This window comes from Athene noctua, chromosome 31 (assembly GCF_965140245.1).
Source record: "Athene noctua chromosome 31, bAthNoc1.hap1.1, whole genome shotgun sequence".
Taxonomy (NCBI): Eukaryota; Metazoa; Chordata; class Aves; order Strigiformes; family Strigidae; genus Athene; species Athene noctua.
In genome coordinates, this window is record NC_134067.1 from 538,330 (window position 1) to 550,831 (window position 12,502).

At 69.6% G+C, this 12,502-nt stretch overlaps 3 protein-coding genes across 4 annotated transcripts in view; 2 read left to right on the plus strand and 1 right to left on the minus strand.

The window, feature by feature from the left end:
- The first annotated feature begins 676 nt into the window (after window positions 1-676).
- On the plus strand, window positions 677-6,109 carry CCDC106 (coiled-coil domain containing 106). 2 transcript variants are annotated; one of them, XM_074930043.1, is made up of 6 exons: window positions 677-775; window positions 1,306-1,381; window positions 1,629-1,736; window positions 2,271-2,414; window positions 2,988-3,191; window positions 5,728-6,109. In XM_074930043.1, the coding sequence occupies exons 1-6, from the start codon at window positions 764-766 to the stop codon at window positions 6,042-6,044; spliced, it is 861 nt and encodes a 286-aa protein (XP_074786144.1). In that variant the 5' UTR covers window positions 677-763; the 3' UTR covers window positions 6,045-6,109. The 2 variants fall into 2 exon arrangements, with proteins under 2 accessions (XP_074786144.1, XP_074786145.1); XM_074930044.1 differs by having other exon boundaries at window positions 2,271-2,402; window positions 2,976-3,191.
- A 1,739-nt stretch (window positions 6,110-7,848) lies between these two features.
- On the plus strand, window positions 7,849-11,829 carry U2AF2 (U2 small nuclear RNA auxiliary factor 2). Its single transcript, XM_074929835.1, has 11 exons — window positions 7,849-8,041; window positions 8,566-8,701; window positions 8,849-8,878; window positions 8,989-9,092; window positions 9,181-9,332; window positions 9,553-9,669; window positions 9,759-9,897; window positions 10,370-10,449; window positions 10,708-10,830; window positions 11,288-11,378; window positions 11,789-11,829. The coding sequence occupies exons 1-11, from the start codon at window positions 7,993-7,995 to the stop codon at window positions 11,827-11,829; spliced, it is 1,062 nt and encodes a 353-aa protein (XP_074785936.1). The 5' UTR covers window positions 7,849-7,992.
- A 269-nt stretch (window positions 11,830-12,098) lies between these two features.
- SLC17A7 (solute carrier family 17 member 7) overlaps window positions 12,099-12,502 on the minus strand; it is a 5,544-nt gene continuing 5,140 nt past the window's right edge. Inside the window, 1 exon segment of the mRNA XM_074929836.1 lies at window positions 12,099-12,125. Coding sequence (XP_074785937.1) covers window positions 12,099-12,125 — 27 coding nt within the window.

Sequence of the window (12,502 nt, forward strand, 5' to 3'; positions counted from 1 at the left end):
GGGGGGGGGGGGGCGCTCAGCCCGCGCCGGTGTCGCAGCGTTTGGTGTCCGGGTGGAAACGCCGCGCGGAGATGCGTTCCTTAACACCCCCCCCCCCCCCCCCGCCGCCCCCAGCCCCACGCACCCCACGGCGGGGGGGGGGGGGGGGCAAAGGGGACGCGGCGCTTCTGCGCTTCCACCCGACCCCCCCACACACACACCCCACGCGTGTCGGGGCAGGGTGTGTGTGTCCCCCCCCCGCACACACACACGCGTGTCCGTGGCGGTGCCTGCGGCGACGGTAGAGAAGAACCAGCCCCCCCCCCCCGCCGCCGCGCCCCCCCCCCCCCCCCCGGGGGCTGTTTTTCGGCTCCGCTCGGGGGCGGCTCTTTCGCGACTCCCCCCCCCCCCCCGGCCCCGCGCTTCGTTTTTCGCCCGCGGCCGCGCTCGGAATTTTCCCCCGGTCCCTGCGCGGGCGGCGGGGGCGGGCGGAGGCTCAGGGAGCGTCGCGAAAGAGCCGCCCCCGAGCGGAGCCGAAAAACAGCCCCGCGGTTTGAGGGGGGGGGGGTGTGGGGGGGGGGCGGAGGGAGGCGGGTGAAGCGGGGAGGAGCGCACAGCGGGGGGAGGATGGGAGGGGGGGGGAGGACCGGAGCCCGCAGCTTTCCCCCCCCCACGCCGTGGTTCTGTCCTTCCCCCCCCCCCCCCCATAACGCGTCGCCCTTCGCCGTTGCTCCCCGGCGGCTCTTTGCAGACGGTCCCTGCCCGGGCGGCGGCCGCCGGGCGGATGCGGAGCGGGGTGAGCGCGGGGGCTCGGCCGGGACCCCCCCCCCCCCCCGGACCCCCCCCTCAAACCGCGACCCCCCCCCCATAGACCCCCCCCGGCCCGGCTGCCCCGCCCCCCGCGGGGGGACCCCCCGTGTAGGAGCCCGTGTTGGGGGGGGAGGGGTGTCCTGGATTTTGGGGGGGGGGGGTGTCCCCGTTTTTTTAGCGGGGGGGTCGCGGTGTTTAGGGGGGTCCCGCTGCGGGAGGTGGCGGTTTGGGGGGGGGGGGGCTCGGGCTGGAGGACTCTGGGTTGGGGAGGGGGGGTGGGGAGGTTTGAGGGGTCCCCGGGGGGGTCGGTGTCCGGTTTTGGGGGGGTCCCACGGGGGGGTGTCCAGGTTGGGGGGGGGTGTCCAAGTGGGGGGGCCCCCCCGCTGCGTGTGGGGGTGTCCGTCCGTGGGGTTGTCTCTGGTGGGGGGGGTCCCAGTCATTTGGGGGGGTCCTGGGGGAGTCCCGGTGCCACCACGCCCTGCTAATACCCCCCCCCCCGTTGCCCCCCCCCCGCAGCGTCCCGCCGAGGTGCCCGGAGGCAGCGGGGGGGCCGGGGGGGTCCCCGCCATGGCCGAGCGCCGCCGCCGACCCGGTACTGGGGGCCCCGAGGGGACTTTTGGGGGGGGGGGGCGCGGCACCACAGGAGGTGTCAGGGGCCTGGGGGGGGGATTACGGGGGGGCAGAGCCCCCAGGGGGGTGATGAGGCCTCATTTAGGGGGTGTCAGTGACGCGGGGGGGGGGCAGGCACCCCCTTGGGGGGTGCTGGGAGGTCGGGGTACCCCTGGGGGGGGGTAGGGGGGGGCTGGTGGGTAATGGTGACGTTCCCCCCCCCCCCGCAGTGAAAAAGGATGAGGAGGCCTTCGAGATCTCCATCCCCTTCGAGGAGCCCCCCCACATCGAGCCCCCCATCTTCTACAGCCTCAGCCCCCCCCAGAGCAGCTTCGAAGGTGGGGGATGGCGGGGGGGGGTGGGTGTCACAAAGTGGGGGGGCCCCCCCCTAGGTGGGGTGTGGGGCTGGGGGTCCCCAGAGCCCCCCTGGGGTGTTTGAGAATTGGAGCGGGGGGGTGGGGGTGGCTGGGGGTGCCCCAGTTTGGGGGGGGTGTCCCTGGGGATGTGGGTCTGAGGGTGGGGGTCCCCAGAACCCCCCCAGGGTGCCAGTGGTGGGGCTGGGGGTTCCCAGTCAGGTGTCCCCTGGGGCTGGGGGGTCCCCAAGTTGGGTGGGGGTCCCCTGGATGTGTAAGCCTGAGGGGGGGGGTCCCTGGGGGTCCCCCGATCCCCCTTGAGACAAGGGGGGGGTCCCCAGAACCCCCCCAGGGTGCCAGTGGTGGGGCTGGGAGTTCCCAGTCAGGTGTCCCCTGGGGCTGGGGAGTCTCCTGGATGTGGGTCTGAGGGGGAGAGGGTCCCTGGGGGTCCCCAGAACCCCCCTGAGACAAGGGGGGGGGTCCCCAGAACCCCCCTGAGACAAGGGGGGGGGTCCCCAGAGCCCCCCGGGGCGCGGGCGCAGCTGCACCTGGCCCTGGAGCGCAACGCCTGGCTGCAGAAGCGCATCGAGGACCTGGAGGAGGAGCGGGATTTCCTGCGCTGTCAGCTCGACAAGTTCATCTCGGGAGCCCGCGGGGGGGACGGTGAGGGGGGGCCACGGGGGGGGGCCACGGGGGGCCATAGGGGGGACACAGGGGGACACGCCGAGGGGATACGGGGGTTGCTCAGGGTATAGGGGGGGGGCCTGGGGATGTGGGGAGGCTTGGGGGGGGGGGTGTGGGGTCTTGGGGGGGAGACGGGGGCAGGGGTGTGGGGACAAGGGGGCGGGGGGTTGTGGGGGGGGCCGCAGGGACTGAGGGTTTGGGGGGGGCCACGGGGGGACAAGGATGGGGGTTAGGGGGGGACGTGGAGGGACAGGGGGGCTGGGGGGGGGACACGGGGGGCAGGGACAGGGGGTTTGGGGGGACACGGGGGGACTGGGGACATGGAGAAGGGGGCTGGGGGGGACCCGGGGATGGGGGGACGTGGGGGGCGGGGTCAGGGGGGTTCGGGGGGGACACGGAGGAACAGGGGCCGTGGGGACAGGGAGAGGTGGGGTCTGGGGGACGCGGGGACGTGGGGACACCGATTTGGGGGGACACTGGAAGGGGGGGGGGGATGTGTGTTGTCGCCGGGGGGGGTTTCGGGGTCCCTCCGGCGCTGAGCGCTGCCCGCAGAGGAGCACGGCCGCGGGAAGGCGGCGCCGCGGCGGGGGGACGCGGGGGACCCCCGCAACGGGGAGGTGACGGACAACGACAGCGTCACCTCCTCCCTCGGCCCCTCCGAGGACGGTGGCGCCGGCGACCGGCGGCGGCAGAAACCCAAAAGCGGCGTCACCCGGCGCCGCGTCGGCAAAGCCCGGACCCGCGAGCGGCAGCGGGGTGAGACCCCGGGGACACCGGGACCCGCTGGGGACACCGGGACACCCCTGAGCCTGTGGGGACACTCTGGGGACACCGGGACCCCCCTGGGGACAGCGGGACCCCCCCTGAGCCTGTGGGGACACTCTGGGGACACCGGGACCACCCTGGGGACAGCGGGACCCCCCTGAGCCTGTGGGGACCCCCTGGGGACAGCGGGACCCCCCTGAGCCTGTGGGGACACTCTGGGGACACCGGGACCCCCCTGGGGACAGCGGGACCCCCCCTGAGCCTGTGGGGACACTCTGGGGACACCGGGGCACCCCTGGGGACAGCGGGACCCCCCTGAGCCTGTGGGGACACTCTGGGGACACTGCGACCCCCTGGGGACAGCGGGACCCCCCTGAGCCTGTGGGGACACTCTGGGGACACCGCGACCCCCTGGGGACAGCGGGACCCCCCTGAGCTTGTGGGGACACTCTGGGGACACCGGGACCCCCTGGGGACAGCGGGACCCCCCTGAGCCTGTGGGGACACTCTGGGGACACCGGGACCCCCCTGGGGACAGCGGGACCCCCCTGAGCCTGTGGGGACCCCCTGGGGACACTGGGACCCCCCTGAGCCTGTGGGGACGCTCTGGGGACACCGGGACCCCCCTGGGGACAGCGGGACCCCCCCTGAGCCTGTGGGGACACTCTGGGGACACCGGGACCCCCCTGGGGACAGCGGGACCCCCCTGAGCCTGTGGGGACACTCTGGGGACACCGGGACCCCCTGGGGACAGCGGGACCCCCCCTGAGCCTGTGGGGACACTCTGGGGACACCGCGACCCCCTGGGGACACCGGGACCCCCCTGAGCCTGTGGGGACACTCTGGGGACACCGCGACCCCCTGGGGACAGCGGGACCCCCCTGAGCCTGTGGGGACACTCTGGGGACACCGGGACCCCCTGGGGACAGCGGGACCCCCCTGAGCCTGTGGGGACACTGGGGACACCGGGACCCCCCTGGGGACAGCGGGACCCCCCTGAGCCTGTGGGGACCCCCTGGGGACACTGGGACCCCCCTGAGCCTGTGGGGACGCTCTGGGGACACCAGGACCCCCCTGGGGACAGCGGGACCCCCCCTGAGCCTGTGGGGACACTCTGGGGACACCGGGACCCCCCTGGGGACAGCGGGACCCCCCTGAGCCTGTGGGGACACTCTGGGGACACCGGGACCCCCTGGGGACAGCGGGACCTCCCTGAGCCTGTGGGGACACTCTGGGGACACCGGGACCCCCCTGGGGACAGCGGGACCCCCCTGAGCCTGTGGGGACACTCTGGGGACACCGGGACCCCCTGGGGACAGCGGGACCTCCCTGAGCCTGTGGGGACACTCTGGGGACACCGGGACCCCCCTGGGGACAGCGGGACCCCCCTGAGCCTGTGGGGACACTCTGGGGACACCAGGGTCCCCCCCTGACCCCGCAGGGTCACCCAGGCCCCCCTCAGCCCACCATGTCCCCGAGGTCCCCCCCTGCCGGTGGCCACAGCTGGAGGTGACAGTGTCTCTTCTCTGCCCTGTCCCCCACCCTGGTGCTGGCCCCTGTCCCCCCACATTTGTCCCCATTGTCGCCATCCCCATGTGACTCCATTTCTGTGTCCCCATGTCCCCATCCCCACACCCGTGTCCCTGCATCCCCATCACCTGTCCCTGTGTCCCCATCCCTGTCCCCATGTCCCTGTGTCCCCACACCTCCATCCCTGTCCCCATATCCCTGTGTCCTGTGTCCCCGTGTCCCTGTGTCCTCATCCCCATGTCCCCACACCCCCATGTCCTCTGTCCCCATTCTCTGTCCCTGTGTCCCCATACTCTCCATCCCTGTCCCTATGTCCCTGTGTCCCCATCCCTGTCCCCACGTCCCTGTGTCCCCATCCCCATGTCCCCACACCCCCACGTCCTGTGTCCCCATCCCTGTCCCCACGTCCCTGTGTCCCTGTGTCCCCATCCCTGTCCCCATGTCCCTGTGTCCCCATCCCCATGTCCCCATGCCTGTCCCCATGTCCCTGTGTCCTGTGTCCCCATGCCTGTCCCCATGTCCCTGTGTCCCCCATCCCTGTCCCCATGTCCTTGTGTCCTGTGTCCCCACACCCCCCATCCCCGTCCCCATGTCCCTGTGTCCCCATCCCTGTCCCCATGTCCCTGTGTCCCCATCCCCATGTCCCCACACCCCCACGTCCTGTGTCCCCATCCCTGTCCCTGTGTCCCTGTGTCCCCATCCCTGTCCCCATGTCCCTGTGTCCCCATCCCCATGTCCCCATGTCCCTGTGTCCCCATGCCTGTCCCCATGTCCCTGTGTCCTGTGTCCCCATGCCTGTCCCCATGTCCCTGTGTCCTGTGTCCCCATCCCTGTCCCCATGTCCCTGTGTCCCCCATCCCTGTCCCCATGTCCTTGTGTCCTGTGTCCCCACACCCCCCATCCCCGTCCCCATGTCCCTGTGTCCCCATCCCCATGTCCCCACACCCCCACGTCCTGTGTCCCCATCCCCATGTCCCCGCGTCCCCCCTCCCCGCAGTGAAGGACGCCGACGGGGTCCTTTCCCGTTACAAGAAGATCCTGACGACCTTCCAGAAGCTGAAGAGCATGAGCCGGGCCTTCGAGCACCACCGGGTGGACCGGAACACGGTGGCGCTGACCACGCCCATCGCGGAGCTCCTGCTGGTGGCCCCGGAGAAGCTGGCCGAGGTGGGCGAGTTCGACCCCTCCAAGGAGCGTCTCCTCGAGTACTCGCGCCGCTGCTTCCTCGCCCTCGACCCCGACACGCTCCAGAAGGTCCAGGCCCTCAAAAAGAGCAAACTGCTGCTGCCCATCACCTACCGCTTCAAGCGGTGAGCCGGGGGGGGGCCCCCCACGCGACATCACCCCCCCCCCCAACACACACGCACACACAGAGAAACCCCGAAATCCAGGAGGGGAGACGCCCCCCAACCCGCCTGAGCCAGGAGGGACGCCCCAACAGCACCACCCTGCCAGAAGCAGCCTGACCCCCCCCTGCCCCTGCCAAGGAACAACATGGGACCCCCCCACACTGCCCAGTGCTCTCATACCGGGATGGGAGCCCCCCCCCCAAAACCAGAAGCAGCCTGACCCCCCCACAGGATCAACATGGGACCCCCCCAGTCTCTCCCCACACGCAGCAGGACCCCCCCCCAAAACCCTTCTGGGACCCCCATGGGCTTCCCCAGCAAGGTGGGACGCCCCCCTCACCCCCCCCAGTGCTCCTGTACCAAGATCAGACCCACCCCCCCACCAGAAGCAGCTTGCCCCCCCCTCCAGGATGAACACGGACCCCCCCAGGACCCCCCCCAGTCTCTCCCCACACCCAGCAGGGCCCCCCCCAACCCTTCTGGGACCCCCCCAGTCTTCCCCAGCAAAGTGGGACACCCCCGCCCCCCCCAACCCAGCTTGACCTCCCATGTGACCCCCAGACCCCCACGGGACCATCCCGAGGACCCCCAACTCATTCCCCACTCAAAGGTGGGACGCCCCCCCCAACCTGCCTGGGACCCCCCCCATGCTCCTGTATCAGGATGGGACCCCCCGAACCAGACTGACCCCCCATGTGACACACCCCCCCCCAGTCACACAGGAACCCCCCCTAACGCCCCTGGGAGCCCCCCACTCTCCTGTACCAGGATGGGGCCCCCCCAGAAGCAGCCTGACCCCCCCCACAGTGGGGTCAGGCCCCCCCCCGTGCCCTCCCCCCCCTCCCAGGGCTCAGGCTGGGGGGTCTGGGGGGGGGTCCTGGTCCCCCCACACACTACGGGGCACCCTCTGACCCGCCCCCCCCCCCCCCCCAGCTGTGTCCCTGCTCTGCCTGTGCCCCCCTCCTCCCCCCCCCCAGCCCAGAGAAAAACCAGGAAAAGAACAAAAAAAGAAAAAAGGGGGAAAAAAAAAAAAAAAAACACACAAAAAAAAGAGGCGGGAAAACGGCGAATAAACAGGAAAAAACCGCCGAGATTTGGGCAAAGTGCAGCGCTGCGGCCTGGTCTTTGGGGGGGGTCACGGAGGGGTCACGGGATTGGGGGGGGTCAATTATGGGGTCAGGGGGTCAAGGGTGGGGTCAGGGGGGTCACGGGACCATCCCGGTATCACCGAGTGCGCGCGCGCGCCCCCGCCCCGCCATGGAGCCCACGTGACCCCGCCTCCTCGAAACATTTCCGGTCTGTGCCGGAAGTGATTTCTCGGGAACGGGGCGGGGCCAAGCGCCCGCTGCGGAAGGAGCTGAAGCGGCGCCGAGCGGAGGCGGAAATCTACCGAAGGGGCGGGGCCGGTCGGTACCGAACCGCGCACCGGGGCTCTCCCAGCGCCCCACCGGGAGGGGCGGAGGCGGCGGGGCTCCGCCGGGGCTGTGGAACGCGGCTCTTCCTTCCCCCCCCCCCCCTCAAACCCGCCGTGCTCGAGGCGCGCACAGCGTCGGCCGGAAGTAAGTTAGGCCAGCGCCGGAAGTGACGTAACAGCGTGGCGGAAGAAGCCTGAGACTAGCCGAGCGGCACCGGAAAGAGTCGAGAGACGCCGGAAAGGGCCGAGCAGTGGCGGAAAGGGCCGAGCGTTGCCGGAAACGGCCGAACGCGGCCCGAGGAGCCCCGAGCGGCGGCCGGAAGCTGCCGAGCGCGGGGCCGGAAGTGGCCGAGCGCTGCCGAGCGGGGGGACGGTGCCGCCGCGGCCTGTGCGGGGTCGGAGCCGGGGAGCGGGGCCGGGGCCGTAAGCGGGAACCGGGAGCGGGGCCGGGGCTGGAGCCGGAGCCGCTGCCGCCGCCACCGCCACCATCATCATCATCATGTCGGACTTCGACGAGTTCGAGCGGCAGCTCAACGAGAACAAACAAGGTACCGGCGGGGGCGGCGCCCCGCCCCCACCGCGCCGCCGCCGCCCCTCCCCCACACGCCGAACGGACCCGCCCCGCCCCCACCCGGGTCTCCACACACCACCTCCCCCCCCCCGCACTACCTCGGGGTCCCTGTGTCCCCCCGGGGGGGCCTCCCTGGTGCGGGGGGGCTGCACCCTCCCATCGCCCCCACTGGGGGGCTCTGTCTCCCTCCCCCCCCCCCCCAACGATGGGGCTCCCCCCACCCATTGAGCGCTCTCCCCTGGGGGTTCGGGGTGTCTCCCCCCTCCCGTTTACTGCCTCTGCTTAATGTCGGGGTGTCCTAGCAGGGGGCAGCCCCCCCCTTTCCAAACACCACGTGCTGCTCCCCGGCGTGTCCCTGTACCCCCCCCCCCCCCCCAGCCATTTGGACACCCCCAGCCCGAAGTGTTGGGGGGTCCCAGGCCTTTATGGGGGGATCCTGAGGCCGCTGATACCCCCCCCCAGCAGATTTTTATCCGTGTGTGTGTTGTGTCCCCCCCCCAGAACGCGACAAGGAGAACCGGCACCGGAAGCGCAGCCACAGCCGCTCCCGCAGCCGGGACCGGAAACGCCGGAGCCGCAGCCGGGACCGGAGGAACCGGGATCAACGCAGCGTCTCCCGCGACCGCCGGCGGCGCCGGTACTGCCCGCACGCCCGGGAGCCTTTATTCTGTCGTGGGGGGAGCGGTGGGAGGGGGGGGCAACGAGGCTGGGACACCCCCCCCAAGTTTAAAAGTTGGGGTTCGGGTCCGGCACCTGCCCTGACGGCGTCTCGTTGCCCTCACAGGTCGCCTTTGAGCCTTTCGGGACCCCTGAGGTGAGTTTTGGGGGGGTCTGTCAGTCTCAGGGGGGTCTGTCAGTGCTGGTGGGGGGGGACAGGGTGGGTGTTTGGCCCCCCCCTTACTCTGCTGCATCCCCTCCCGCCAGCCGCTCCCCCCGCCACGAGAAAAAGAAGAAGATCCGCAAGTACTGGGACGTGCCCCCCCCTGGTTTCGAGCACATCACCCCCATGCAGTACAAAGCCATGCAAGGTGCGTGTGGCCCCCCCGTACCCCAGGACCCCCCCAGAGCCCCCCCCAAACCCTGATTGTCCCCCCCCCCCCTCTCCCCATTTTCCAGCCGCGGGGCAGATCCCGGCCACGGCGCTGCTGCCCACCATGACCCCCGACGGTTTGGCCGTCACCCCCACGCCGGTGCCGGTGGTGGGCAGCCAGATGACGCGGCAGGCGCGGCGCCTCTACGTCGGCAACATCCCCTTCGGCATCACCGAGGTATTTCGGGGAGGGGGGGGCACGGAATTCACCCCCCACCCCCCCCCAGCACCGTTTTGGGCCTATTTCCCCAAGCCGCCACCTCAAAGCTTCAGCAATGGGCCCCTCAGTGTGTTCTCCCCAAAAATGCGCCGGGGGGGGGGTTACACAATCCAGTCTCACCCTTTTTATTGCTTCTCCCACCCCCTTTTTTTTTTTATGCCCCCCCCCGGGTGTTTAGGAAGCCATGATGGATTTCTTCAACGCCCAGATGCGCCTGGGGGGGCTGACCCAGGCCCCGGGCAACCCCGTCCTGGCCGTGCAAATCAATCAAGACAAAAATTTCGCCTTTTTGGAGGTAAAACGGGGTGTGAGGGGTACGGGGGGGAGGCCGTGGTGCACGCGGGGGGGTCACTAACGCGTGTACGTGCGTGTGTCCCCCCCCAGTTTCGCTCGGTGGATGAGACCACGCAGGCCATGGCCTTCGACGGGATCATTTTCCAAGGGCAGTCGCTGAAGATCCGTCGCCCCCACGACTACCAGCCGCTGCCCGGCATGTCGGAGAACCCCTCTGTCTACGTGCCGGGTGAGGGGGGGGACCCCCAAAACCCCCAGGAGCCCCCCCCACATCTTGATAATACAGCTTGGGATGGGGGGGGGGAGCACACACAGATCTGAGAAACAACCCCCGCCGCCTAGGGCTCCTTTTTTTATTTCTCTGGGCCCTTTTTTATCCCAGGGGGGACAAAATGGTTTCAGGCTTCTTCTGGGGGGCCCCCCCCTCCATTTTGGGGTGAGCTCTTCCCACCCACTCCCCCCCCCCCCCCCCAATTTTTTGGAAAGAGGGAGGGTCACTCCGGGGTGCCCCCCAAATTTTTGTGGTGTGTTATTTTTTTTTCAAAAGGGATTTGTGGGGGGGGTGTGTGTGGGCAGCCCTGGGGTGCCCCTTTTCCAGCGATCCCAGTCACACGGGGGCTCCCCCCAGTGCTGGTTTGGTCCTGGGGGGCCCCCCCTGTGTCTCCCCCCAAGCTCACAGCTGCGTGTGTCCCCCCCCCCAGGTGTTGTTTCTACGGTGGTGCCCGATTCTGCTCACAAGCTCTTCATCGGGGGCCTCCCCAACTACCTGAACGATGACCAGGTGAGGTGGGGGGGACACCCCAGAGCCCCCCCAAACCTGAAGGAGCAGTGTCACAGTGGAGGGGGGGCTGGGGGGACCCTCATTTTCCACCCCCCCCAAGGCTCAATGCGGTCAGGAATGGGGAAGGGGGACAACGGTTGGGACCCCTGGGGGTGTTTTAGGGGGGATCCCACATACTTGAGGGGGTTCCCCTGTACCGGGGGGGGGTCCCCAGAGTTTCCACAGCCCCCCCCTAATCATGTGTGTCCCCCCCCCCAGGTGAAGGAGCTGCTGACGTCCTTTGGGCCCCTGAAAGCCTTCAACCTGGTGAAGGACAGCGCCACCGGCCTCTCCAAGGGCTACGCCTTCTGCGAGTACGTCGACATCAACGTCACCGACCAGGTACCCCCCAAAACCCCCCGTCGGGGACCCCGAAACTCCCCTGATTTCCCCCCCCCCCCCCCCCCCAGGTAATTTCAGGGTTTTGCTCAAAAATCCTTTTAAAGTGCCTCAAAACGGGCCACAAAACCCACCGGAGGGGGGCTGTTGGGCTTTGGGATTCCCCCGATGGGTTTTGGGGACCCCACGGTCCCTCGGGGTGCCCTGGGGGGGTGTAGTTATCACCCCCCCTCCCCGAATCGTGCTGTTTTCGGAGAGGGGGCACACCCAGACCCACCCCCCCAAAATTTTTCTTTGGGAAGAGAGAGCAGAACTCCTCGCTTCAAACCCCCCACTCGCTGCTGCAGAGTCGAGATCTCTCGGGGTGCCTCAAATTTGGGTGGTGCCCCCCCCCCCCCCCCAAACCAAACCCCCAGTGACCCCCCCACCCCCCCCGTGTGTGTCTATGTGTCCCCCCCAGGCCATCGCTGGGCTGAACGGGATGCAGCTGGGTGACAAGAAGCTGTTGGTGCAGAGGGCCAGCGTGGGGGCCAAGAACGCCACCCTGGTGAGTGGGCACCGGGGGCCTCTTTTTGGGGGGGGGGGGGGGGCCTGGGGGGGGGTGTGCCAGCATCCCTGGGTGTTATTTTTGGGGGGAGGGCCCGTGTCAGGACATCTGGGGTTTGTTTTGGGGAGGTTTGAGGAGAGGGGGTGTCAGGGAACTTGGGTCTTTCTTTGGGGGGGGGTATAAGGGGTACGAGGGTGCTTGGGCTGTCTTTTTGGGGGGGGCGGGTATTATGGGAGGACCTGGGGATCATTTTGTCCCCACCCCCCAGCAAACAGGGGTGTCCCCAGGTGGGACAAGGGGGTGCCAGGACCCCTCGTTCCCATCCCCAGTGATCTGGGGGGGGTCTCGATAGGGCAGGGGGGGGTGCCAGGCCCTCTTGGGGGGGGCACTGGGACCCTTTGTTCCCGTCCCCAGTGATCTGGGGATCCCTGGAGGGGGGGTGCCAGGACAACTGAGTTCTCTTGGGGAGCGCTGGGACCCCTTGTCCATGTCCCCAGTGATATGGGGGGGTCCCCAGGGGGGTGCCAGGACCCCCTTGTCCCCATCCGCAGTGATCTGGGGGTCATTGGTAGGGTTTGGGGGGGGGGGGGGTGCCAAGTTCTCTTGGGGGGCACTGGGACTCCTTATCCATGCCCCAGTGATATGGGGGGGGTGCCAGGACCCCCTTATCCCCATCCGCAATAAACTGGGGGTCACTGGTGTAGTGGGGGGGGGTGTCTGTGGGTCAGCCCAGCTCCCCTCCCGATACAGACTGTGAAGGGGGGGTTTGTGTGGGAACCAGCCCCTCTTTCCCCCCCCCCCCTTTACATCGGGGAGGGCACAGCGGGGTCCCATCGCCCCCTCTAACCCCCCCAGGTTTTGGGGGGTGTGTGTGTGGGGGGGGTCCAGGCCTTCTGAGTCTTCTTGGGGGGCACTGGGACCCCTTATCCGTGTCCCCAGCGATCTGGGGGTTCATGGCAGGCCAGGGGCGGGGTTCCAGGATCTCTGGGTCCTTTTGGGGGTGCCAGGACCCCTTGTCCCCACCCCCAGCAATCTGGGGGTCCCCAGGGGGGGTGGCAGGACCCCCTCATCCCCCTCCACCACAAACTGGGGCTCACTGGTACGGCGTTGGGGGGGCGGGGGGGCAGG

Bases quoted from the DNA above. Each gene is read 5' to 3' on its own strand.
- CCDC106 (XM_074930043.1), top strand. The intron at 1,382-1,628 runs GTACTGGGGGCC...CCCCCCCCGCAG, and splicing joins CGAGCGCCGCCGCCGACCCG to TGAAAAAGGATGAGGAGGCC. The intron at 1,737-2,270 runs GTGGGGGATGGC...GGGGGTCCCCAG, and splicing joins CCCCCAGAGCAGCTTCGAAG to AGCCCCCCGGGGCGCGGGCG.
- U2AF2 (XM_074929835.1), top strand. From the start codon at position 7,993: ATGTCGGACTTCGACGAGTTCGAGCGGCAGCTCAACGAGAACAAACAA. The intron at 9,898-10,369 runs GTGAGGGGGGGG...CCCCCCCCCCAG, and splicing joins CCCCTCTGTCTACGTGCCGG to GTGTTGTTTCTACGGTGGTG. The intron at 10,450-10,707 runs GTGAGGTGGGGG...CCCCCCCCCCAG, and splicing joins ACTACCTGAACGATGACCAG to GTGAAGGAGCTGCTGACGTC.